Source organism: Apus apus, chromosome 1 (assembly GCF_020740795.1).
Source record: "Apus apus isolate bApuApu2 chromosome 1, bApuApu2.pri.cur, whole genome shotgun sequence".
NCBI lineage: Eukaryota > Metazoa > Chordata > Aves > Apodiformes > Apodidae > Apus > Apus apus.
This window is the reverse complement of record NC_067282.1, coordinates 99466483-99493963: the sequence shown is the minus strand read 5'-3', so window position 1 is coordinate 99493963 and position 27481 is coordinate 99466483. Positions and strand designations below refer to the sequence as shown.

At 42.9% G+C, this 27481-nt stretch overlaps 1 protein-coding gene across 1 annotated transcript; it reads left to right on the top strand.

Moving 5' to 3' along the window:
* Positions 1-254: 254 nt before the first annotated feature.
* On the top strand, positions 255-19005 carry TMPRSS3 (transmembrane serine protease 3). The gene is made up of 13 exons (XM_051614613.1): positions 255-272; positions 1547-1700; positions 3660-3770; positions 4556-4672; positions 6312-6435; positions 7467-7592; positions 8329-8372; positions 9146-9311; positions 10814-10983; positions 12645-12740; positions 14259-14401; positions 15887-16039; positions 18985-19005. The coding sequence occupies exons 1-13, from the start codon at positions 255-257 to the stop codon at positions 19003-19005; spliced, it is 1443 nt and encodes a 480-aa protein (XP_051470573.1).
* Positions 19006-27481: the final 8476 nt, after the last annotated feature.

Sequence of the window (27481 nt, the reverse complement as noted above, 5' to 3'; positions counted from 1 at the left end):
AGGCTAATTAAAAAAGTGTGCTGAATTTTTATCTTCCCCTTTCCATAGCCATGCCATCCAGGGCTATCTGATACCCCTCACCAGGTTGAATTACACAGGCTGCTGCTGTAATGCCCTGTGCAACAGCAGATGAATGAACGGGCAGCAGCGGTCGGCTGGGTGAAAACGTTTCCAGAGCACACGGCTTAGCAACCTCAGAGTTTCCTTTTGGTTTCTTTTGATAATGAAGAAAGAAAACAGTTTTGCTTTTAACTATGGCTTCTCAGGAAGAGGTGAGTGAATCTTCAGGAGCATGCAATATCCTCTACATAAACAACACGACAGTGTTTAGCTGTTGTGTTTAGTATACTTCACAATGCTGTTTTGTTTCCTGATGGACAACAACAAGCTGGTTTTTTGCTCTGCCTTAAAGCTATCAGATTCTATATAAAATTTAATTTATATTCATTGGAGTGTACATGAAATTTTATGAAATGAAAAAGTAGAAAACATATTGCAACTGTTTGCTGAAAGGTGAAAAAATATTCCAGGTGACTTAAAGATGTAGTGTCACAGACAAAACACATATTCTTTGCCTAAAATGTGTCATTGTAACAGTTTTCTGGGACGGACTCTGCAAACACTTACTTTTTCTTTATCAAACCTGGACCTACTTGACACCATTGTCAGAAATTAGCATTTCAAATCTATTTATCCTGAATTCTAGTGTAACCCATTTTAATTTTTTTTTCACTGTGTGGAAAGTGATTAAAGGTTTTATGAAGTAAAATTCAGTATGCTCCTGCACGTGGATTTTGCCAGGTGCTGTGCAGGTGTCATACCCTTTTTAGTCTTTCTGTTGTATTGCAGTTAAAGAGCAGGGGCCAGTGTGGGTTATTTAAAGTAGCTATGGTGCTTAGACATATTTGAACAAAAATTAACTTCAGTATTTTGCTGGTAAATTAATTATAATACCTCCTTTCATTAACATTAAATACATAGCTTAATATACTGCGTCCAGCTCTGGAGCTGCCAACACAAGGACATGGAGCTGTTGGAGCAGGTCCAGAGGAGGGACTCAAATCTGATCTGAGGGCTGGAGCACCTCTGCTATGAAGACGGGCTGAAGAGTTGGGGTTGTGAAGCCTGGAGAAGAGAAGGCTCCAGGGAGACCTCATAGCAGCCTTCCAGTATTTAGAGGGGGTATATAAGAAGAGAGACTTTTTAGCAGGGCTTGTTGCAGTAGAACAGGGTTTTTTAAACTAAAATAGGGTAGATTTGGACTAGATATAAGGAAGACATGTTTTACAATGAGGGTGGTGAAATGCTGGAACAAGTTGCCCAGGGAGGTGGTAGATGCCCCATCCCTGGAAATGCTCAAGGTCAGGTTGGACTGGGCTCTGAGCAACATGATCTAGTTGAAAATGTCCCAATTCATTGCGGGGGGGTTTTGGACTAGATGAGCTTTAGAGGCCTTTTACAATCCAAACTGCTCCATGATTCTATCATTCTAATGATATGATTTTACAAAGTCATCAACTTCTTTTTTTATTTTCCCCCTCTCCAGTTGAGTCAGGTACAAGAGACAAATTCCACTACTGGAAGTCTTGAAATCATCACTATTACAGAGGATATATCACCAGTACCAGAAATTCAGTTTTCCTTCAAAAGATTCTTCTTCATACCACAAGCAAAAGTGGATCCCAGCGCAGATGGATCTGGTAGGGATACTGCACAGCTTTTTGACCTTTGCAAACCAAATGGCTAATGTAGGTCTTTAGCCTTGCAAAACTATGCTTACCCACTCAGTCAGAGAAAGCAATCCATTAGAGGATGAAAAAACACAACCTCACTCCCCCAGCTGTGAGATTTGCCAGCACATTAACAGGTGATAACATCTTATGTCAGCTTGCATAGACAAGCATTTTTCACAGATAGATGATTCACACACTTCAGCCACCTAGCAATTATTTGTCCATACTTTTCAGACCTGTTTTTGAATGGCTTATTTGAAATTTTACAAACCTGAAAATTTGTCCATTAAAAACCTGAATATACAATAGAGCAGCCTTGGAGGAATACCATGTGTGTTTGCTACTTCCCATAGGTTTCATGGCAAAAATAACTTCAACAGAGGCAGGCTGAACATCAAGGATGAATATAGAGCAATTTAATTTTTCTAGTCCATTAGCTACTACCACTGTCTAAGATTTTTTGGCATACCAGACACCAATTCTATTACCAAAACCAGTTATTCAGCTGCTTCTGAAAGAGTCTCTTTTGGCTGGGACTGACTTGTGAGTCTATAAGCGATGAGAGACACTACTCGCCCTTGACTGATTGTGTCTGCCAATCTGTAATTCAAAGCTTGAAGAATGAGGGGATGAAGAGCTGCATTAATTGAAATTGAAGAGAAGGTTCTGCCAGTTCCTGTGTGTACCCAGGACAGAGCTGTATATACTATTTTCCCCTGCTTTGGCCTTTATATACCAAATACATTTGAAACAAGTGAACCATTCATTATTTTCAGTGGAATCTGTTGTTGTCTTCCAGACGGACAATACCATCCAGGTGAGTTCTGCTGTGGAAGTGGCTGGAGAGCAGAACTGGTCCAGCTCATGAAATGTATTCAGCAGTTGCTACTGATATATATTTAAGCCTTAGATGTATCTTTTTTCCTTGCAAACTCAAAACTCATCCTTTAGTCATTGTTCAGTTCTCATCTTTACAGCAACAATTTGAACAGATCAGCTTTCCCCACGTTTTTCAAGACAAGTTTGGGGGTCCTGTTTTTTTGCAAATTTAGCTTTCTATCATTTTCAGCTAACCATGCTTCCAAGTCCAAAAGGACCAGTGAGTTCCCTTCTTGTCTTAGACACCTATTTACTTGCTCATCCTGTCTTTTTCCAAAATCCCTGCTCCTTTTTGAATCTTTTGGCTCCTCCTACTTGTTTCCATGCCTGTGTTTCCCCAAGTCCAGAGGAATGCATTTTGTATGTGATTTAGCTCCTTGGTGCATGAGGAAGAGCTATGTGGCTTCCATCCTCATCCTCGTTCCAGGATTTCCATTGCCCCAGACACAGTGTTCAGAACAGCTTCCACCTGGCCTTGATGCTGGTGAGAGTAAGGAGGCATCAGAGAGAGTATGGTCATATGGAGGAGACTCAAACTAATTTGTACTTTGCTGCTTCCACTGAAAGAATTTATTAGTCCCCTTGAGCTTTCTGAAGTCTTCAGAGAGTATATCTGTACCCTGATCTCATGTTTGATTACAAAACCAGATTGACCTGAATTTGATTTTTGTTTCAGGACTCCTATTTTCAGGAGGGGTGCTCATATACTGCTAAAGCTTGCAGTGTGATGTAGCCATGAAAAAAAGAAATTTAGTGTTTATATTCTAGATTGTGCTGAGGCCCAACCAGGTGCTCTGTAAGGACATGATTCAGACTCCTCACCAGGTGAATGCTGAAGGGGTGTCCGAAAGCACCAGCCAGCCCCAAAGCAGTTGAAGTCTTCTCAGCCCCTGAGCCCCTCAGCTCTGAACCCCTTCTGGTCAGGTCAGCTCACAGTGTTTGCAGGGGTTACTACTGCCATCTAGTTTAATGTTAGATAAATCTTTTTTGTTGCAAACTGAAGTTGATGTAACTTCACAGAAGCGGCTCTCTCTGTTTGATTTCTAGGAGATATTGAGCCACCTTCGATGTGCCATGCTTTTGTCTCCCTGAAATACTTTCCATATATTTGTGGCTTATTCCTTGCAGTAATCCTAGCAGTTGCCATTGGCCTGGGTGGTGAGTACAATTAGTTATTCATTAAGTTCTCGCTTAACCATTCACATGCTCAATTTTTCATGAGCCTTTTACTTAGAATGGAATTAAACTGCTACTGTGGCTTGTTTGCTGAAGTAAAAAATCTTGTTGATGTGATGGCTTTAAATTTTATTTACATGTAGAGATAAAATACATCTGGCACCCATGAGAGGATTGGTGTAATATTTACAGCACTTCAGAACCCTCAGCTTCAGGAAACCTTTCTCTAGAAAAACTTTACCCGTTCCTCCCAGGTGGTGAGCTGAGAGTTTGGAAAATGGGAAAAGCTTCAGATAGCACACACCATATTTTTGTCCTGTAATTCACTTCTCTAAGTTTGTTTCCAAAGAGTCCAAGAACTTTCCCCTATCACAACTTCTAAAAAGGAAAAGAAGATGCATAATGAGTCTACTTGTGACCAGAAAGTGTGACCTGCCTAGGTCTAGGTGCCAAATATGCTGGTGCTAGAGCAGTGCCTTCACACCTGCAAAAGCTCTTTGCTGTTGAGGGGATGGGGCACCAGACAGAAACTTGCCCTGGAGTGAAACATAAACTGGGTAGAGGGAGCTGGGAAGGAGCCAGCACAGACAGCAAGGCCAGCTCGTCCTACAAGTCATCACTAATGGATGAGTTTAGCAGCACCATGTAACAACCTCCAGGTGGCATTTCAAAAGTTCCTAGAGTACAGGAGTTGTCTTTTCCTTCCTGTCAGAAATGTTAAATTCCAAGTGTGTATTCATCACCCTGTTTTCTTTCATTCTTGTTAGTCCAATACAACTGCATTGGGAAGTTTCGCTGCCGGTCATCCTTTAAATGTATCCAGAAATCTGCCAGGTGCAATGGTGTCTTCAACTGTAAAGAAGGGGAGGATGAGTACGGATGTGGTAATTTAGATTTGATTATAAATCCCTCCTACCTCCTCCTGTAGCATCTGGCACATTGTCAAGAAATGCATGTTCTAAAGAGTTTGGGTGAGATAAGATGGTTCATATAAATCACCACTTCAGAGAAACAATGTCTCAGAGGTATTTATTTACAGTTTGTGAGAAATCAAACTGCTTTTAAAATAAATGTGATGACTTCTGGATATCACAACTGCCATATGGGGCATATTTCTCCATTAGAATCCTAGATGCTTTTTGAATGATAGTGTTTCCTTTGCCTGCAAGAGGTACCATCACTGCATTAGGGTGTATACATACAGCATTCTCTGTACAAACTGGCACACAGTTGCACTGTGCCAGTTTTGAAGATTGCAGAACACTGTTATTATCTTAAAGGATGTGAGAATGGGAGAGCTCAGCACTGCTTTTGTGCACTGAGTACTGAGGAGCTTGCTGCTTCATGTATGAAGTGTATGCCCTTGTGTCTGAGTTTCTCTCTGTTTCTCTCAGGTAAGGAGGCAGCACAACTTTCCATTGGTGCAATATCAGGACTAACAAAAACCATGAGCTTTTAGCCACAGCTAATCCCTCACAATGCTTTCAGCCTTTGGCATGTTTTCCTCAGGGAGGCTTCAGGCCTCTGTGGAGCCTACAGACAACATGTCTGGTTTTCTTGTCTGGCTTTGTAATGCCATAACACTGGCCCATGGGCATCTGCAGGGAACCCACTCAGCAGTAACCATGTGTGTTGCCTCCCTTTTCCTTGGGAAGACCATGTAGACATGCCCTCTCCCAGGTCCAGGTGCCTCCTGCTCACCTGGGGCTCTGCAGTCCAGCAGAGGCTCTGCTTGCAGGGTGCAGGGGTGAGGAGCACATGGCAGCATGCAGGATGAAGGGAGCATAGGGGATGGCTCTGTGCCTGGGCCTCCTGCAGTATTAACTCATCAGTCTCTTGTCCAGAAGCAGCATAGCTTGCAGCAGTGCCAGCTGCCCTGCAGCTGGGCCAGTGTGTAGAGCATTCTGTGGGGATGGACCATGCTGAACAGAGCCAGGATGGCACGGGGAGGGAGTCCTTGGGAGCCGAGCTCCCAACCTGCTCATCTCTCCTCTCCCCATCCTTTACCTGCCAGGGGTGCCAGCCCCATTTCAGCAGAGGGAAGCAGGTAGGAAAATCTACAGGAGCCCAGGGGCAGCTGGGTGCAAGTGCATCCACCTCTCTGTGCTGTACAGTACAGGAGGTGCCAACCACCTTTCACTGCTTATCTTGATCGTAGGTTTCCTCTGTGCCAAGCATCTGCAGCTCCAACTCACTGCAATCAGCAAGGCTTGGGTAGCTCATGGGAGGGCAAAGCAGCCTTCTCCATTCATATGAGAGCTAGCATCCCCTGTACATTCCCATGAGCAGGGATGTTTTTCTCCTGGCTGTTACAGCTCAGGTGCCTTGGTTCCCTTCCTTAAAGGAGGGAAAAAATTACAGAAAAATTCTGTCAAAGGATCCGAATGATGAAAAAGACAAATAGGAAAAACTGACTGGTCCAAGGGATGCCACAGTGGTGCATGACATGGTTGTGTATGTGTTGTATACCCAGTGGTTCTTCTTTACAACTGACTCAGGCTTTTCTTCCTCTGACTCTCAAAGTCAGGTTGAGTGGCAAGAAAGCGGTGCTGCAAGTGTTCACTTCTGGATCCTGGCGAACAGTCTGCTCTGATGACTGGAAAGCAGAGTATGGAAATACGACCTGCAAACATCTGGGTTTCTCCAGGTATGAGCACAAAATGAAGGAAACTTTATTTGGCATTTCAAACAAACTGTGAGGTTTCCAATCTTTCTAATGAAACCTTGTATTCTTTTGTGCCTTAAGAGAAAAATCTGCCTTTGTGAATGACATGGTTGAGGAGATTTGGGATGATGCAGGAACTGTCCTGAGGACTTGTGCACTGCAATTACCATTTATTACTGATATAAATCCTGGGTGATGGCTAAATACAAATGTCCAGTTGAAACTTCCCTATGGGGTGCAGATGCCCCTTGCCTCTCTAGTGGCTTACAGCCTGTCTGAAAGGCACTGAAAACATACAAGCATTTTCCATTTCTTTTACTTCCTCAGTAGGGAAATTGTGTATACAATTAATGCTACTACATCTGTTAGGAATTAAGGTCGACATCACAATTAGAGGGGAACCTGGTGAGGCAGCTCTTCCTAGATGGGTTCTGCTCCTAAAAATGAGCCATTTCTTTCACAAACTTTCACACACGTGAGAAAGAATTTGAAGTTGTGATTTGAATGATGCTCTGTAATTTCTTTCCATAGTGTAATTCTCATTTCTGCATATTATAGTTAGCAGTATAAAACTTATTTGAATAAATGGTTGTTACCTTTAGGATAAAATGCATCTAAATTGTTCAACACAAAAGACAAGAAAAAAATACAAATTACTGATCCTCCCTACTGCAAAAACTAACTTTAGAAAAAGGAGACAATGAACTGAGCTTGCTCGTGCTTTAGGAAATTTCCCAAACAGTTACTATAAAAGCTTAAGTGCAGCATTAGAGTTAAAATTTAATTTATCTGCCAGTTAAAAACCTCTCAGCATGTGTGACTTCTACATGATTGCTACAAAAAATACGCACACATAAGAAGTGTTTCTTGGGGAGGATAGGATTACTTTATCAAGTGTCAGAATCTGATTATTGTGGTTGCTACACTGGGTTTTCGTTAGCAGAACCACTGAATTATTTAAAAAGATTACTGAAATGCTGTCTGAGGAAGCTGTGTTTATGGTTTATTTCCAGTTATGTGAGTTCAGGTTACCTGCCTGTGGCTGCAGTAGAAAAACAGTTTCAAAGACATTTTGTATCCCTCAGCCACTGGTTATCAGCTGATCAAGTGACATCCCTGCACAATGCAACAAACCTCAGGTATGCCTCAGCTTGCTCATCATGACAGAGAGAGAGAGCAATCAATAGAAGGGGAATTACTAATTGTTTGAAATTGTTGCCTATTTTTTCAATCATATTGTACTTCATAAGTGGTTGGTGTTGTTATGCATCATAGACCAAGTATTCTGCTGTCATAAAGAGCCCCATCCAACGCCCATTAAAATCATCAAAGACTTTAAAAAGAGCTATTTAAAAAGCCTATGTGTCCCATGATCCCTTTTTTTTCTGCAAATAGATAGACACCAGGTACTTATCTTTTCCCGTTGTAGAGCAGTGTGCTTCAGTTTACAAATCCCTAGGTATTTCCCAATGGGCTTATGAACCCTTTATGTTCCATTTCATCCTCCTGACAGTTGTTTGTTTTACTTAATTACCTTTCACTGAGAAGCAAGCTATGGATCCAGTGAGACTACAGATCATGTTGAAAATTGCTGATGAGTGTCCCCTTGTGGAAGAGTGAACCACTCTTCAGCATATGGTCTGCAGCCTCCTGGGGGTGCCTAAGTTGTTACCTTAAGTGTTTCAGCTAAATACCCCTTAAGGTATTTTGCTAACTGCCCTAAGTAGATTGTACAAGTACACTAATTTCTATCTCTTTCAATATATGAGTTACTTATATTTATGTGCACATAGATGTACAGGAAGATGAAACAATATTGAAAACACCCCAAAATTTGTCAATTGAGACTAACACTGCACTGTCTTTTTGTCTTAGAGAGGAATGCGCTTCTGGCAATGTGATTATCTTAAAATGTTTGGGTAAGAATCAGGAAAAGTGAAAATAAGATCAGAAACTGTCCTTCCTCATTCACTGTATGGCAAAAGTTGGGAGGAATTGTGTACTTGGGGCATACTATACTATGTTTATCACACCAAAGAAAATCTATATTGTTTATTTTAAAATAATTTCAGAAAACGCCAGGCTGGGAAGGCAGATTGGGAGAATCAGGTAGCAGTAGTGTTTCAGTGAGAATGACAGTAGAAAGTAAAAGTTTAAGGATTGTGAGTTGAGTCTGTGGACCAAGGCCATAATTCCAATTCTTTGTCATCTTGGTGGGGGAAAGGGAAATTCTGTCTTAAGATTGGAACTTTCAACCCACACCTCTCCATGTCATCTAGTTTTCAGATCAGGATATGAAAAGTAAAAAAAAACAAACACAGAACACAAAAAAACCAACAGCAAAATAATGACCAGGGGAGAGGAGATGCTTCAGCAAGCTTATGTAGGCCTCTGGGATGCTGTGCAGTTAAGGAGAGGAGAGCAGTGGGTTTTGCAGCTCAGCTGCTCGTTACTTCTGTAGGGGAGGAGATGTGTCCCACAGCCCCCATATACCAGCTGCCAGGCATGATGCTCCAGAGACAAGAGGGAGGAGGAAAAACTTCTGGGGGCAGCCACAGCCAGAGATGTGGGCTGTGGGGATGGGGACAGTCCTGCTGCAGAGTCCTGCTGCAAGGCTGGGAGTAGAGGGGCTCAAGGTGACAAAAGCCATGCCTGCATTTCCCCCGCTGACTGTACCCTTGCTTTCTGTCAGTGTGCGGGACACGAGCCAGCTACAGGCCACGGATTGTGGGGGGCAACCCGTCCTCCCCCCAGCAGTGGCCCTGGCAGGTCAGCCTTCAGTTCCACGGGCACCACCTCTGTGGAGGGTCTGTCATCACCCCACGCTGGATCATCACAGCTGCCCACTGTGTGTATGAGTAAGTTCCTAAATCCTCTTGCTCGGGATGTCCTCCCACTGACCTGTGCGTGGGGCCACCTCACAGGAGGGCTAAGGTACAGTGTTTTCTCTTGAAAGTAAACTGCAGGATGGATTGGGTTATCCTTATTTCATGGGCTTGCTCTGTAACATTTAGACCATCTCTTTCTCTTCTTGCACCAGTGGAAGTCTTTATTGAAAAAAATATCTTCCCAAGAAGTGGTCCAAATGAGGGCACCCAGTTTTCAGATACTCTGGGCACTCCCAGCTTCCTTGGAAATCAGTTTAAAACAACATTTAAATGCTATGTTTTAGTTATCTTAGTATTTCTGTACATTTCATGTGAGTTGACATCTCAGGAGGATTTTGTACTTGGCTCCTCTGGTATTCTGGAGCTTCAAAATAAATTACAGGATCCTTTTCAAGTGGACAGGATCAATCAGTGATTGTTAGTGAATTGTACTGTGCTTAGTGCCCTTTAGCACATACTCACTGCTCTTTTTTGTGCTGTTTGAAATACTATTTGAGTTATAAATAGATGCTAAACAGTGATTTAGACTCATCTTTGTGTAATTGTAAACATAGGCCTTTCTCTTATTTACAATGAGTTGTCCGGTTTTGCGCTCTACTTTATTTATTCGTTTTTGTTGCCAATTGTGCAATTACTTTTACAAACTCCAGGGAACTTTCACGGAAGACATTTAGACAGAAAAATGGGATCTGTTTGACAAATTTTAGGTGCCCACAGCACGGATGCCTGCTTCTGAGTAAGTCCTAGAGGCTGCTTTTATACCCAATGGAGTGAAGAGTTGGGACAGACAAATCCCCCTTTTAGATCCTATTTAGAAACCTGTGTTGCCGTAAAAATAATTACTTTGGAATTGAGCTTGTTTGTTAGGGCTTTTGTCCTTAGCTCTGTCCTGCACAACCCAGCTGGTTGTGGTGTGTACAAAGCCTGACCAGGGGTGGGAGCTGGCAATTCAACCCATATCCCTGGAGTCATTTCCCAGCACTGCCACTAACTCACTACTAGCCCGGAGGGGTGAAGCCAAGAGAAGAGGAGCTGCTTGAGTGCTGGAAGCTGAGACGTGGTTGCTCATGAACTGGGAGCAGAAGTGCCTTCCAGAAGAAAAGCCTCTCCCTTGAAAAGTCCTTGCCACAAATACCAGTGGGCTAGCCAGATGGCTGGCTACAGGCATGCCACGGAGCAGCATCGACTGCTGTGGCATGACAGCTTCTTCAAGGTAGACCAATGCAAAGCTCTCATGTATTTGTACAAATATTATACCAGTGACCCAGTGTGTTACTAAGATTAGTCACCCTTTCTGTATTTTTTGAAATTACATGCAAAACATAGCCAATATTAATAGATGGGTAAGCAAGTAGAGCAGACTGTAGCTGTTTCCCTATAGAGTTTTATGTGGTTCATAAGCTCAGGAGACAACTGGAAAACTTGAGGGTTTTCATGCAAGTGTTTTATTCTTTTCTACCTCTTTGTTTCAGCCTGTACTTGCCGAGCTCATGGAGTGTGCAGGTTGGTTTTGTGACTCAGCAAGACACCCAGGTTCATCCATATTCAGTGGAAAAAATTATATACCATCGAAATTATAAACCCAAAACAATGGGAAATGATATAGCACTGATGAAACTGGCAGCACCACTTGCTCTCAATGGTAATTTTTTTCTGTTAGATTTCACTTGACTTTTTTGCCTTTCTAGCCAAAAGCCAGAAGGATCTTTTCTAGTACAGATCGGGAAATTTCTGTTGGCATCCTATGCCTGACTTAGGACAGTCAAGTGAATTCCCACTGCCTCTAAAAGCAATGAGAGATGTGCAGAGCAGTTGTAGTCAGCCTGCTGCTGTGCTGGCAAATCAGTGATCCCTGTTTAAGCTACACCAGCAGAAACCCCTTAGCCTCAGTGGCCAGTATCAGTATCTTCTCTGTACTCAATATCCAGGCACAGAGAGCTACAGTATGGTCACAGGGCTCTACAAAAGGTTCCCAGTCCATTTTGGTATTGGATTCCTGGAGGCATTTAATACTAGGCAAACAATTTTATTATTTCTAAATATTTTTCCTATCTAAAATAAATGCCCCACCTCATTTTACTTGGAGGTAACAGAGATTTTTATCATGTCCTTTCCGTGAGTACAGAGAGATCCAGCAGTGTTCAAAACTGAAAATCAAGCTTAAATTTCAAAGAGAAGAACAGGCAATTCAAATATAATGATGCTTTTACATTAAAACTATTTTTATTTTCTCAGCAGGATGCTGCCTACAGCTAACACAGCTCATGAATTGAAATAATGGAGAATAATATTGCATTAATTTAAATGATCACCTGCCACTACCTCCTAATCACTATGGGCTCTCTGCAAAGGGGAGTTTGGTCTCTCTGACACATCTAGATTGTCAGCTCCTAAATCAATTCTCTTGAATTACTTCAAATTTTCACTTTGAATTAAATTAAGCTTGATTTTGTTCTGTTTTCTATCTCAGCTAGTGCTGTTTTCTTTTGCTTGGGAGTAAGTTTGGGAGGCTGCCAAGAGCAGTAATGGCTCCACATCTGAGCTACATACATGCTGTGCCCCAGGGAGCCTGGAGGCTCCACGCAGGGGGCTTGATGCTTTGAGGTGGGATCATCGCAGGGTTGAGAACTGAACCGCCAGGAACTGCTCAGTAATGCTTTGTGTCTCCCCTCTCTTTGATCAGTGCCAGCTCATCTTGACACACTGTAGCTTGTCCCCACAAGCATCAAACACTCCTTATATTGCACTGCATTCAGCACCCCACAACAGGGAGGTCCTGAAACTGTGAGCAGGTGGGTGGGAAGCAAAGAGCAGGCGAAAAATCTTGTTGCCCTTTCAGGAGAGCACAGAGATGTGCACATACTGTTCTTTGCACATACTGATGCCCAAAACTTGTTAGGAGGTGCCATGCAGTTGTGCTGTGGTTAGCCAAGACCATTTCTGTGCCCAGGCGTGCCACGGGGGCTTCAGTCTTCCCATCAGCTGCCTACATGGTGCATTTCTTGTTTGCTCATTCTTCAATATATTGACCCGCCAACACCTCCTTCTGTTGCATCACGCTGGAAACTAATTAGGCATGACATAGGCATTGTTTCAAACGTTGGCCATAAGACAAGAGACCTGCAGAACTGCCAGGATATTTTACATGTGGAGTGGGTGGGTTTTGTAAGAACTTCCCAAAAAGCTAAATCCTCAAGTTTTACTGAGGCATATGAATTTTTGCTAAATTTTCAAAGCAATTATCTCTTGTTTCTCTTTCTTTTCTTTTCTTTTTTTTTTCTTCTTTTGTTTTTGTTTAAATAGGTCACATAGAGCCAATTTGTCTGCCTAATTTTGGTGAACAGTTCCCAGAAGGGAAAATGTGTTGGGTATCAGGATGGGGAGCAACTGTGGAAGGAGGTATTTTAAATTGTCTGCTATTGATTATACGGCATGAAAACATCTCACATATAGTAAAATATAGGATTTATTTGGAGCACTATTCAACATAAAATTTTCTGGAGTATGTGGAAAAAGAGAAATATTCCTAAAATTTATGCTCATGCTGAGCTGCATGGGGTCAAAGGAGGCAAGGAATCACATGGGAAAAACAAGGAGCAATGGGCACAAGTTGTTCCTCGGGAAATTCCAATTGGGCACAAGAGGTAAATTTTTCACCATGAGGACAATCAAACATTGGGATTGTCTCCGTAGGGAAGTGGCATAGTGTTACTAGCACTGGTGAGGAGGTCCCAATAAAGAAATACACCTGCAGCTGTAAGGAAGTTCCCCTCTCCCGAGGGAAGTGGTAGATTCCCCCACACCAGACAGTTTTAAGTCTCAGCTTGACAGGGTGCTGAGCCATCCCATATAGTATTACCTGTAAAGGTTGGACCAGATGATCCTTGAGGTCCCTTCCAAACTGGCATTCTGTGATTCTATGAAAAGTGCTGTACAAACCCTTATCACAAGGAATGGATGTCCATACTCTCTAAAAAGGTTGAAAATTACATGTAGACAGCAACACCATTCAGAGTGTTCAGTCTCAGTCAAACAGGCTGTGTCCTTTATAACTTCAAGCATAAAAAACATAGTATGAATGCTACAATTAACCACCCGGCATTTTTTCAGAGGAAGCATGTATGCTTTTTCAGGCAGGTTGGATGATGTAAAAATTTGATCTGTGAATAATGTCACCAAGAAAAAGGAAACTTTTTTAAAAATTATTATTTTTTTTACCATGACTCACAGGTCACGTTAGTCAATATGACATAGTAAATTACTTCCACGTAAAAATGCTTAAATTCTCAGGTCATTGTTTTTGATCATTCTTCATTTGTCTCATGCAATGTGTTCCCTTTGTTCAGAGAAAACGAACAGTATGTTACCTGAACTACAGATAATAGTGATAGGTAGGGAAAAAAATGAAAGCAAGGTTTACCACATAAAAAGTCAGCTATAAATTTGCAATAGATGGTGTGCAAATACTCCCACTTGTAGAAATGATTCATTCAGGCTCTGAATAAAGTAAAATAAATATTTATAAAAGAAATAAGATATTTGCAGGTGATTTGTTGACGAACAGAACAGGGGATCAATTCGAAATGAATTTTGGCACTAGTATTGAAGACAGTGTCCAACTAGCTTTTCAGTTCCTTACTGTCATTTATTGTCTAGTTTGAAGTAGAAATATATAATGTACAGCCTTATATTATACACTATGATAATCTACAGTTTTATACAGATGCTAGTTATTAGATTCCCTAAGCGATGAGACATCTTGTTGCCTCACTTGTATGTTGTAATTTTAACCATATTTCTTTCACCCTTGCTTGCCACTTCTTCATATACTAAACCATTTTCTGTCTATAATTATAGATTAGTTTCAAAGATAGAGAGGTTTTCTCTCTCTTTTTTTTCTTCTTTCTTTTTTAACAGGTGATACATCTGACACCATGAATTATGCAGGTGTTCCTCTGATTTCTAATGCAATTTGCAATCACAGGGATGTCTACGGGGGGATCATAACTTCTTCAATGCTTTGTGCTGGTTTCCTAAAGGGAGGGGTAGACACCTGCCAGGTATGGAAGTTTCCAAACTGCAACTGTGCTCATTAACAGCAGCAATGGAAAAACATGAGTGATAAGTTATCAGAAGGCACTCCCAGGCTTTTCTTGGGCAAACATTTGGGTTTGTGCCGTTTACTATGAACATCGATCCCCAACTGTGCATGCATTCACACGCTACAATCCCCTTCTTGTATTTCTTCTGTGGACTCTATCTGTTACTTCTGAAGCCAAATTTACTTAAGGCTTTTCAAAATTTATTGTATGTGCTACAGCATGGTGCCATCCTTCCTTTGCCCGGGCTGTGGCCTCTGCACTGCACTGAACTGCCCTGCACTCTGAGTAGCACCTGCAAGTAAGACCTGCACCGTGCAGAAACCCAGTAGTCTAAAGTAGCCAAAGCATGTATCAAGAGAGAAGCAGAAGCATGTGATTTTGGAAAGAGTGAGGCAGGGGGAAGGAAGAAAGAGAGAGGTGTTTGAGTAGCTGAGAAGATTGTCAATTACTCTGGGGGGAGAGGGATTAATGGGAAAAATGGATCAGAGGATCCTTCACACCACAGTGTGGTGATGATTCAAAATAATTGTCAGAGTCATGACAGTGCCAGCCTTGTGCCAGGGTCATCCACATACACCCTAATGTGGACTAACCCAATTAGTCTTGGATGAAGAGCAAGGGCAGGGGAGGAACTTCAGGTTTCTAGAGTAGCTCAGTTCCAATTACACGTTACAAGACAAAGCAAAGGCATTAGGTGCACAGATCTTCATTTAAGCACCTGATTGCACAATCCTCCCAGTACGGTACCTGGCACAAGCATGTCACTGTGCCTGGGAGGGTAGCATGCTCAGCGTATGGCTTCAAGTGACAAAAATGAGCCCTCCTTGCCAACTTCCTTTTTTTTTTTTTTTTTTTTTTTTTCTCTGTTCTTGTGCTGGCTTGGGTGCTCATAGGGCAGGAAAGTGCCCCAGGAAAATAAATTGAGAGTTTGCAGTATTTAGGTGTGAGTTCGTGAAGTTGAATTTGCTTAGCACACTGTCATGGAAGGGTAGAAAAGCAGAGTGTCAGACTGCAGGCAGGAGCAGGCAGTGAAGAAGGTGGGGTACAAGCTTGCTGTTGCAATGCTGGGTTCTGCTCAGCTCAGTAGCCATGAGCCTTTTGAAAGCAGCAGCTGAGATACACCATGGCTTGGAGACTGCAGATTAGTGATGCGCTGCCTGCAGGACAGGTGCAGTCTTCAGCACCTAAATGTTGTGTAACAGCAGGCTTCAATGTTGCTTCTGTTGTACTGTGTTGCTTACTGGGGAAAGCAAAATACAATCTAACACGTGTCTTTAAGAAATCTTCAACTTTTGCGGTAACAGATGCTTTTCCCAGGACCTAGAACAGAGCAGAAAGAGAAGGCTTTGAATGACTGGACTCCCTCTCTCCTTACACCCCCCAAGTAGACATTTCCCTCTTTTTCTGGGGCACTGACAATTGTTTTAATCCTTTGTCCTCCAGGGAGATAGTGGAGGCCCTTTAGCATGTGAAGACATGAGTATCTGGAAATTGGTGGGGACCACCAGCTTTGGCATGGGCTGTGCTGAGAAGAACAAGCCGGGCGTCTACAGCCGAACCACCTCCTTCTTGGACTGGATACACGAACAGATGGAGGTCTAGTTTTGCTCTGTCCCTCTGTCTCTAGTCGTCACTTTGCTCCTCCTGTGCCACATGAGATTTAGCTCCTATTTCTCACAGCTGGGTTGTGTCACACAGATGTGCAACCTGAGAACACTTTTGGGGAGCACTGGGGCAGGTCTGTGCACAAAGCAGGCAGAGAAGGGTATGGGGAGCATAGTGAGATCTGGGGAGCACTGGGGCAGGGGGAGAGAGGGGAGAGAAGCATGAGGGTGACTGGAAAGGGGTCCTGGAGGTGTGAAAAGCCTGAGTAAGGAGATGGGCAGCAAAGGAAAAGAGGATAGGGGACTTCACCTGAAGCCAGGAGGCTGCTACAAAATGCCTGGGGAGTGGAAGCAGAGCAGGGACAAATAATTTGGTGAGAGGAAGGCAACAGTGTTGGATGGAAGGAGAGAAGAGGAAAGGCAAGGAAGTGGGGGAATGATGCATCCACCCACACCTGTCCCAAGGGTGGTCCACTGTCTGTAAGCCAGGTCCTCTGCTGCGGTCACCCCTCCAGTGCTGCCAGAGAGATGCTGGGTTCAGTTGGCTGGGCAAGGAGAGTCATCATACTTCGGGTGGACTCCCATGCAGCATTTTGTTGCCTAAGCAGGGGCATCTAAAGTAATTTTAGAGATGCCAGTCCGTCCTGTCTGTCTCATGGATGTCCCTGTGGATGGGCAAGGATCTGCAGCTAGCCCTGTGTTGTATCCACCATCCCCATGGGGATGTCTCACATACCCTGAAATGGTTCAGATACGCATGATACAGGATCTATGGGAGTTCTCAGACCTTCTGGACCAGCTGCTGAAGGTCAGGTAAAGTGCCCTAAGACATCTCAAGTGGCCATAGATAGTTCCACCCAAGTGAACCATGCTCCGCTGCCATGGTAGGAGCCTAGAGACAGCTCACAGGCAGACACTTATGCACAAGCTTTTTCCTTTTCTTAGCTTCTTGTTAAAGCTGTCCTAAGCACCAATGTGTACAACCCATCCTGCTCTAGCCTGGTCCTCACGGATAGTGGTGCCAGTGCTGCTATCCCAGCACCCAGTTTTCTAGAACAAATGAATGAGTGAATGAATGAATGAATGAATGACAATGATGTTATTCCAGCACCAGCAATACAGACGCCAGCCCTGACAGCTGCCTGTGCCGCTGCGATGGCATGTGATGAAATCACTTTTGCCCCCACTTTTTTTGTGAAATGTGAGAGACTTCCTCCTCAAACCAAAGTGCCAATGCCAAGCATTGACAGAGAAGAAAATGCCCAAAATAAGGTTATGCATACAACTTCAGTTCAACCTCCCATCTGTACACTGTATGACACATGCTGTTTTCACAACCTATGTTACTCACAGAGATTTGTGCTATCACATACCTATCTGTCACCCAACAAAGCTAAAGAAGACAGGGTAACATGTCCAGAACTGTAAGACTTCTAATTTATTTTTTTTTCTTCCCCTAAAGATATACATAATTTTGATTCCTTTGCAGATACAGAAGCCCAAACATTTCAGATGAAGAGCTCATATCCAATGAAAGCACAGATCTCCATTATAAAGAACTGATCAGGGGGAAAGAAGTACAGCTAAATCTTTGTTTAGCTAAATGCTAACATGTTATTGTTTTTCACAGGGACATCTTTCAAATGTAAACACTAATTAATCAATTTATCCTCTTAGAAAGGAATTTCAACTGCAGCATAGAAACACAGACACTTTTTAATGGACTCTTAAACAAACCAAAAGAAAGTAGGACTAGTATCCTTTTGAAAATGGGACCAAGGGAATGGCTTGCACCTGCCAGGTCTGTGTTGTAATATAACAGTCCTGATCTGCTCTTATCTGCTGTTGCTCATGTTGGACTGGAGTTTGTTTGGTCTCTCCAGAAGTTTCTTTGCTTTCTTCAAGGTAAATTAACTCTCATAGCTAAGGCTTAGTAAGGGAGTTAGGAAAGAGATTGATTTTGACCTAAAATATGCAAAACTATAAGATAAGGTATTTTAGTCACCAACATACTCTTACAGGCTTTCTTTTTGGAAAGTAGCTTTATAACAGCTCACCCATCAGGGCAAATCATCTAATGCAAGGCATGATCAAAGAGGAGGCAGTTGTGTTTTCTGATCCTCCATTTCCAGGTTTGAAACCTGAATAAAGCACTTCTGTTGCTTAGATTTTCAGGTGCATACAAACATTTTGCTAAAGGCTCTCTCCAATGATTGCAAAGAACGTTCTTTGTTGCTTTACTCCAAGTGGTGAAAATTAATTAATGTCATTTAGCAGGATGTTTCTCCAACATTGTGAACATAATTTCCACTGCTTCCATTTTGACAAACTCTCACTCCAGGAAGTAAAAGTTTATAGCACTAAGGGGAGTACCAGTGACATATGTACATTACTGTCTGAGAAATATTATGTAGTAACAATTATACCGGAATAGACTTGAAAGGTTTCCATCCCAGAAAACAAAACAAAACAAAACACAAAAAAACCCAAAACAAAACAACAAAAACAAAACCCACAATGGATCAACTAAGACAAAGCACCATTAACCCCTTCAAAGCCTAGTTAGCTTCCTGTATGCATGTGTCCCATGCAAACAGTGTCTGTCACTACTACTAATATATTCTTCCACCTCCCATAACCATATTTCTTTATGAGTCTTTTGTTCCTGTCTTAGCTGATGCAAGGTTGAGAAACTAGAACAGTGAGAGAAGCTGATGACATTTCCTCAGGTTCATAGCACATGCAGTGAGAATTGGACCACACCTCTTTTGTCGAGGTGGCATGTTTTTCTGAAGAACTTCAGCTGGCAAAACTGGCTCCAGCAGCCCCATGGTTCCTTTTGTGATCCTAGTACAACGGGCAGAGGGGGAAATGTCAGAGTTCAATAGGCAGCAACATGAGCATTTGAATAAATGCATAAATGACTTTGATTCCCAGAGAGAAGAACTGCAGACCTGAGGAGAGCAGTGGTGCCCTGGGCTTCTGAAAACCCACATCATACTTCAGCCCCGCAGAAGGACCCACCACACTCTTCTGGACACCTGCTCTGAACTTTGTACCATCACAGACTACTTCTTACCATTTATTTTTGGTACCAGTAACAGTACTTAATGAAAACTGTTGTTTTCATTCAGCCTAATTTGGATGGAAGAGGTGGTGGGATGCTGGATTATGGGAATGTGCATTTACTGTCAGCTACAAATATCACATGTAGAAAAAGTGCTAAAACTGATAACCCAAGATACTATCACAATAAATTTTTTTGCAGGCAAATTCAGTCTAAAAGACTAGAGCAACTTCAGATCAGGTTGCTAGCTATTATGTTAGTACTTCCCTTCTAAGAACCAGACTACAAAAAACTCTTTTTTCTTGAAACTATTCCTATATAAGGTTCACACTCTTTTGCACAGGTACCAGCAACTTTCTTTGAAGTCATAAAGCAAGCAGGCAGCAAGTAGTTGGCAATTTTGGGAGGCACTTGGCATGTATGTTCAACTCTTCTTAAGAAGAAACCTCTGGATTCAAATCTTCTATTGTATGGCTCTGAACAAAGTCCCTAAAATTTAATTCTTAGGTGTTTCCTTGTGATAAATGGCTGCAAAATGAGCAAAACACAAGTTGCAACTTTACTGAAAAATTCTGTGATTACTTAAGGGGAAGAGCAACTTCTGTACTGCCTTTCAATAGGCTAGAGAGCCAGAATCATTGCTCTGCCTTTGATGTATGATACAGTGCAATAGCCATTGAATCCTCCCAAGCTCACATTATGTAGTACAGTTCACCAAGGTGCTCAGGCTCTGCCACCTTCCCTGTTTTCCCTCCTTTTCTCTGCAGACAAGACAATATAGATATTTGTACTCTTTGTATCTACTAGTGAACTCAGTGGTGCAGGTGAACTTATGCCAGCCAGGCAAAGGACAAAGTACATTAAGTGCAGCTGTAGTTTCCTGTTTTACAAGATGTTTTGTCACAGGACAACTGGGTTGGAAAATGCCTGATCATTTTGCACTTGTTCTTTGTAAAAATCCTAGGCTGAAAAGAATCAATTTTAGAATGGATTGTCTGGGACTAGATAGGATGAATTATGGATGATATTGCCAGAGCTTTCCAGTATCAGTCAAAATTGATCTTATCATCTGGTCAGGTGCTTGAAATGTGGTTTTGAATGCAGCCTCTATGCTCCTAGATCAGTGTCTGCATCACCACTGTCATCCACAGCTGCTGCAAGAAAGAGCTGGGGGCACTGGAATTGTGTGTTCGCTGCAACATGTCAGGTCAAAATCAAGAGAGAACAGCAAAGCTGCAGGAACTGCAGGCTTCCAAATTGTTCTGTGGATCCCAACTTTGATCTCAGAGGACACTGCATCAATACCTTTCCCCCTGGCAAAAGATACTGCAGTACAATGGAAACAACACTTCCAGAAATGGCACATTGCTAAAAAGAAGAGGGAAGAATTATTGCAGAGCTTACAAAAAAAACCAAAAAACAACTGGAATGAAATGGGAAATTTCAACTTGACAGAACCATGATAGAGTTAAAAGAAAGTATCATGAAACTTTGTGTAACAGTGGCATTTTCAGAAGAGCTTTAATGTTCACTGTTTGTTATAATAAATTTTTCCAAGCCCAAACATGGTTCGTATTTTAGTATTATCAGCAATCTGGAGTTGAGGGCACTGCTCTCTGAGCTCCTACACTTGCTATTTAATTTTTCTGAAAACATCTCTGAAAATTCATTTTGAACTCCTTCTGTTTCCAAAACAAGTCTGTACTATAAGCATTCGTTGTGATCTGACTTTGTATTAAAGAGAAACCCAATGTAAAACGCAGAAGGCTAGTGAACTCTTCCCAACAAGAAGCCACACTGGCCCCCAGGTCAGTGACAATCCTTTATGGGTAGAGCCAGCCTGGGCTCACTTCAAACCTTCCTTTTGATTTCTGCTATATCCCTTGCTGTGGTGTCTTTGGTATAGGCAAAATACAGAAGAGTCACTTTATAAAGCTGGATTTTTGTCCCCCAGCTTCTGCCATCAACATGCATGCCAGAGGTTTAGAAATAAATATAATCACAACATCAGTATATTTCTTTGTGTTAACCCAGGTGAAGATACATGGGGCTTAATCACATTTTCTGTGGGAAGAGTTTTAGATGAGCATTGTGTTTTATTCCAAGAAAGGTAAGAGGGATGAGCTGCTCTCTACTGGCGGTCAGTACTACAGATGGAACGAACTGGTGAAGAGTAAAGTGACTTTTCAGAGAGGTTATATGACAGGTTACCATGCTTTCCTTTTCCTTGGATTTTCTTCTCCCTGTTCAATGAAAATGATTAGCTATACCACATGTGGATGTCCAGAGGCATGCTAAACCATGTGGGACTGAAGGCAGCTCTAGTTAAGCTAATCCTGACTAGGAGTTTCATGGGAAACATCTTGGAAGTATTTAAAATCTTTGCACTAGAGGAGTGTCTATCTGCTACATTATTGAAGAGGCTAATGAAACACTTTCTAGCTCATGAACTCAGATCACTGGTTAGGGTGGTTGCTTTAACATAGGATTACGTTACAGCCATAGTATCCCTTAGAAATACAACCTGCTTGTGTGCATAGTCTCTGGAGCAAACTTGCATCAACATGGAATAGACACTCAGAAAATTAATCCAATTTTCAACTTCACAAGAAATGTCCAGCATATGAGAAAAAGAATTCCTTGCTATTCTTCACCTGTTCATGTCACCATGATATTTAAGCTGAAACAGTGAGACAAAGCTGTTTAGTTTGGATGAAACAGATATGACTTCTATTCACTATGCAGTTTTCCAAGAAAAAACTTCACACACAAACACTTATTTGGTCAATATGAAATTCATTGGGTTATTTTTGGTTTTGTTGTGTTTTGTGTTTGTTTTTTTTTTCACTTGAGATGTATAAATAAAAAAGCAATTTATGTAAAGGTACAGAGATAAGCCTAAAAACAAATGCCCAGGTTTGGTGTCTGAGAAAGCCAAAGCGTTTTCTGAGAGGTGACATACTTTTAACATGCCAACGCATTGTGCTGGTTTTGTCTGGGATTGAGTTAGTTTTCTTCATAGCAGCTGGTATGGCTCTGTTTTGGATTTGTGCTGGAACAGTGTTGATAACACAGGGATGCTTTCCTTCCTGCTGAGCAGGGCTTACACAGCATCAAGGCCTTTTTCTGCTCAGACCACCCCACCAGAGAGCAGGCTGGGGGAGCACAAGGAGCTGGGAGGAGACACAGCTGGGACAGCTGAGCAAAGGGTTATCCCATACTATATGACATCACCCTCAGCATATTAAGCTGGGGAAAGAAGAAAGAAGGAAGTGATGTTTGGAGTGACAGTGTCTTCCCAAGTAGCCACGACACATGGTGGAGCCTGGCTGTGGTGGAGATGGTTGAACACCTGCCTACTCATGGGAAGCAGTGAATGAATTCCTTGTTTTGCTTTACCTGTTAAACTGTTCTTATCTCAGCCCACGAGTTTTCTCTCTCTTACCCTTCCAGCTCTCTCCCCCATCCTACCTGTGCACAAAGAGTGAGTGGCTCCACGGGGCTTAGTTGCCAGCCAGGATCAAACCACAGTGGTCCTTTTTTGTCACCCATGGTGGGGCTCAAAGAGTTCAAGATAATGATAGGTTTGACTGGAATGTGCTAGATGGAATTTACAGCTGTTATTGCTGTGTAGCCAGATGTTCTGGCAACTGCCAGGCTCCTGTGCTTGCTGTGGGGCTTGCTGGCCTCACTGCAAGTTGGAGTCTTGTGCTCATTAGTGGCTGCTTCTTGCTCTGGCTGCTGCCTGCACTGCTGCTCTGCTTATCACCTGGCTCTGCTGTGCCTGGGAACATCTTGAGAACAGTGATGGCCACGTGCTGGGGCTGGCTGATGGACAGGACATCGCTGCTGTTCTTGTGCTGCTGGGCTGGACAGGCTGGAAAGCCAGGCTGAGTTCCAGTCAAATGGACTGTGACCTGGGGATGAGTCCAGGTGGGAACACCCCAAAGAGTCTGTGGCCATGGTTATGTCTGTGCCACAGCAGGTGCACTTCTGGGGCATTGTAGCCCAGGGGTAAGTCCATGCTGGAGAAGGTACATCTTGAAGCATCTGTGGGTGTGGATAAGTCCATGCTGCAGCAGGTGCACCATGAAGCATCAATGACTGTGCATGAGGTCCTGCTAGAGCACCTCAAAGTGTCTGGCCATGGATAAGCACATGACAGAGCAGGTTCTCTCCTGAGGGCTTATAGCTGTAGGTAAGGCCACACTGTAACATGTACATCTCTGAAGGCATTGTGGCCCATGGGGAAGGCCCCGGGGGAACAGGTGCACCTCAAAGCAACTGTGGCTGTGGCTAAGTCCATGCTGCAGCAGGTATGCTGCTGGAGAGACTGTTGTTTATTGACAGGGCTCCATTTGGAGCAGGTATACACCTTAGGGACTGCATTCTGTAGATGCAGTAGAAGGATCTACAGATGTAGATGTACACGTAGAAGCAATCATGCTCAGAGACAGGAAGGCCACACAGCTCTTCTCATGGGGGCTGGCTCACTGTCAATATTCATATAAGTCTGTAAATACAAATAAAAGAACTGCACTATACATATATAATAGATCTGACCCATGCAATTTTTTGAAAGTCTTCAGCATCCACACCGAGCAGATGCAAATCATATATTCAAAGTGCTGCACTGTAAATCTTGCTGTTGTGGTGACAAACCAAGCTTGATCCCTGAAAGGTACTACACTCTTCAGTATCTCAGCGACTGTATTGGAGAGTTATTCCATTTTAAGATCTGCAGATCAAATTTATTTTCTTGAACAACTGGCCCTGTGAAGAGCTGTATCACACTTGTGGGCTTCAGGAGCTGCCCACAATCATGAGATTACATGAAGTGCAGCAAGAAATGAGCTTACTTCAGCTGTTTAACTTTAGGGAGGGTACAAGGAAGTGTTTCTTATCTGAACTGAAAAAGAACACTTGATCATTGCCTTTAATCTCTGTTTTTATGTATTTTACATGCACAGTGGCTTCTGAGTTTGTTTTGTTGCTTTTGTCACATATTTTCTTGCTGCACTAGCACAGGACAGTGGGTTGTGTCCCCAGCATCAACACCAGTTAGAGGGGTGGGATTTGGAACAGTTTTCTTCAAAAGCTGGCAGGTGAGAGCTAAAAATGCTGCTTTGTAGATGGCTCAGAATGGTCAGACCAATTTTTCCTGATTAAAAGAAAACTGACCCCATAACTGATTTGTTTTTCTGAAGAGAACCTTGGTAGCTGCCAGTCTGAGCAACAGGAATGTGCAAAGTGTGATGGGCAAGAGGGGTAAAAAAGTATGATCCCTCATGTCCTAATGCTGGAGTGCCTTAATGCAAGGTAAATGCAGGCACACACCTGGCAGCTGAGCAAGGAGCCTCTCCTCACCTTGGGCACCCACCTTAGACCTCTGCTCTGAAGTTGCCAGCACACATCTGCATGTCCTCACAGCCAGGACTGGGTATGGCCACTTGGTGAAAACAAGCCTGGCAAAATGCAGCCTTAGAAGGTAAGGCTAAAGCAACTGCTTTCATCCCTTAGCAGAGGACTAACTAAATGGAAATTAGCTGCAGCGAGTGGGAAGTTACCCTGTTTGCTCATTTTTCAGGGACCATTCCCTGCTGAGCCTGGTGCAGGGCAGGCTTGCAGAGCTCTGGTGGTGTTTGTGTGACTGCTTGTGGCTTTCCTGAGAAAGAATTGGCTTAATTCTTGCTGAATTAAAGTGGCTCCAAAGAGCAGTAGTGGGAATGAGGCTGCCTTCTCTTATGCGTGAACTTAAAATAAATATGGTCCCTCTGAAGTTTTCTAGTGAGAGAGGGAGGGTAGTCAGGGAGTAAAAGAAAGGAAGAGTAAAGAATAAGACTATCTTGAAGCATCACAGGGTAAAGACTTTTGCATTTACACTTAAAAATAAAATCACTGATAAATTACAATTCCTTTCTACAGCTTTCCCACTTATTTTGACATATGTTTTGGATAAAGAATCGAAAGGAAGGGAGTTTTAGACCCTTTTTTACAACTAGTGTGACTGCCACGTATCATTTATTTGGTTCCACTCATCCTCAGCAGTGTTACTGAACTCAGAAACTAATTTGACATGCTTATGATAATGTTAAGCCCACAGCAGGTGGCAGCATACTTCAAAATTTTGCCTACATCACCCAGTTAAAAAAAAAACAAACACACACAAAAACAAAATGCAAAAAATCTACTGAACAGTTCATGCCTTAACCACCAGAATTGGATAATATGAACACAGTTATGGTCCCCATCTTGGCTATTTGAGGAGAAATTAGTGGAGAGATGCAGTTTCCCCAGCAGAGGAGGGGACTGGGAGCGTGGTCAGAGCATCTGCATGCTTGCCCAGGTCTCTGGTGCATGCTGAAACCCACTCCCCAGACGGTGTAGCTGTGCTGTGTGCTAGTGCTGCTGGCTCCGCAGCTAACGGGTTGCCCTAGAAATTACAGCCTTGGGCTTTCTCATGCTTTGATATATTTAAAAGTGATGTATTTGATGCATTTAAAATATCAAAGAATTACAGCAGAATAGCAGTAAAAGCTGGTTTTGATACAGAGAGTTCTGTTGAGTAGTGTAATAACTACATCTGCAACTACCTGGCTAGACTCTTCCCACATGAGACTGAAGCTGCAGTTGGACAATAAGAGTGATAAAAACCAATCTTTTTTTTCCCCTTACAGATGGTTTTCTATCACTCACCAATGGCAGAAAGAAAACGGCTTACTTAGAGATTTAGCAACCTTCCTTTTTACAATCATTTTTACTAGGACTAGGATGGTATCACAACTCACAGGCCTCAGGGCAAAGTATAACTTGCACGTAAGAATATTTCTGTACATGTACCCAGTGCTAGACACTTACAGCCATGTGCAGACAAGCATTATATGGTTTAACTTTAAGAAACTCTTCAAACTGGTAGAAGAATGGAAGCTAAGCTTCTCCAGAAGCAAATTACTTCATTCCAATGTGGCCGCAGTGAGAATAAAGGGAAATATGATAATGTATTTAAGGTTTCCCTCACCGCTTTCTCTTGATTCTCCCTGCGGGAGAAGTAAGGCACAATCATGATGGCAGGAGACTGCAGCAGGGATCTGTTTCCCTGCCCATCCATGGCTCTGTGTCCCCACATCCACCCATACCATGATAATCCCTGCTTTTTATAGTGCCTCCTCTGCAATATCTGTAGATCCTCCTCCACCTCTCAAGACCTCTTTCTTGCCTCACAATTCCTTTGTTTTCTCTAACCCCTATATCCCTAAATACCTTTCTTCCCTAGAGCTGCTGGATCCCTCTCATGTCCCCATCCCATGGCACTGGGCTGGGCAGGAGGCAGAACAACCACCAGCCAACCCGTCAGCCCAATGGCTGATCTGCTGGTGCCAAACCAAAGCCTGAAACCTCCTTGATTTTCCTTCAGTGAGGACCATTGCTCAGATGTCTTTCTTCCTCACAGCTGCAAATTTGCTCCAAACTTGTCAAAGCTGGTGTGTTTCAACAGTTTCTCCTCCAGTTTCTCTCTCAAATTTATTTAAAATATCCAACAGGGCCAGGAGCCAGTAGGGAACCTAGAAGCCAGGCAGGAGGGAGGCAGAGGTACTGCTTGATTGCAAAAAAAAATGGGCAAAACCCCACAGGGATAGCTGCAAGACTTCATTTATAATATAATAAAATAGTGGAAACATATAATAATTTTTACTGGAAAAGACCTTAAGATCATCAGGTCCAATTATTAACCTAGCACTGCTAATTCCACTGCTAAACCATGTCGCTAAGCACCACATCTACATGTCTTTTAAATACCTCCAGGGATGAACACTCCATCACTTCCCTGGGCAGCTTATTCCAGCACCTGACAGCCCTTCCAGTGAAGAAATTTTTCCTAATATCCAGTCTAAACCTCCCTTGGCACAACTTGAGGCCATTTTGTCTTGTTCTATTACTTGTTACCTGGTAGAAGAGACCTCTCCCCCTCCTCAACTCCTCACCCCCCCTAGACAAAGCCTCTGCTCAGGCTTCCACTGCTCCCCTATGAGAGCCCTATCAGTCCTTGAGCATCCTTGACAAGTTGACAAGAACCCACCCCCTTGCTCCAGGGAGAGGGGGCACATGCAGCCCCCTGTGGTGGCCTCAATGTTCAGCCACCATGCACCCTTCCTTCCAAGGGCAACCGTAGCCCCACAGGCTGCATCATTCTTTGGCCTCCAAGAATCAAGCCTTCAGAGTGTTTGTCATCTTGGATGAAGTGGAGAAAAGAACAAAACCTAAAAAAATCAGTTAGGCATGGCAATAAACATAAGCCAGCAAACCAAGAAAACAAAACAGAAAGCCTTGGAAAAGCTAAAGAGCTTTGTTGTGGCTGTTGTGGGAGTT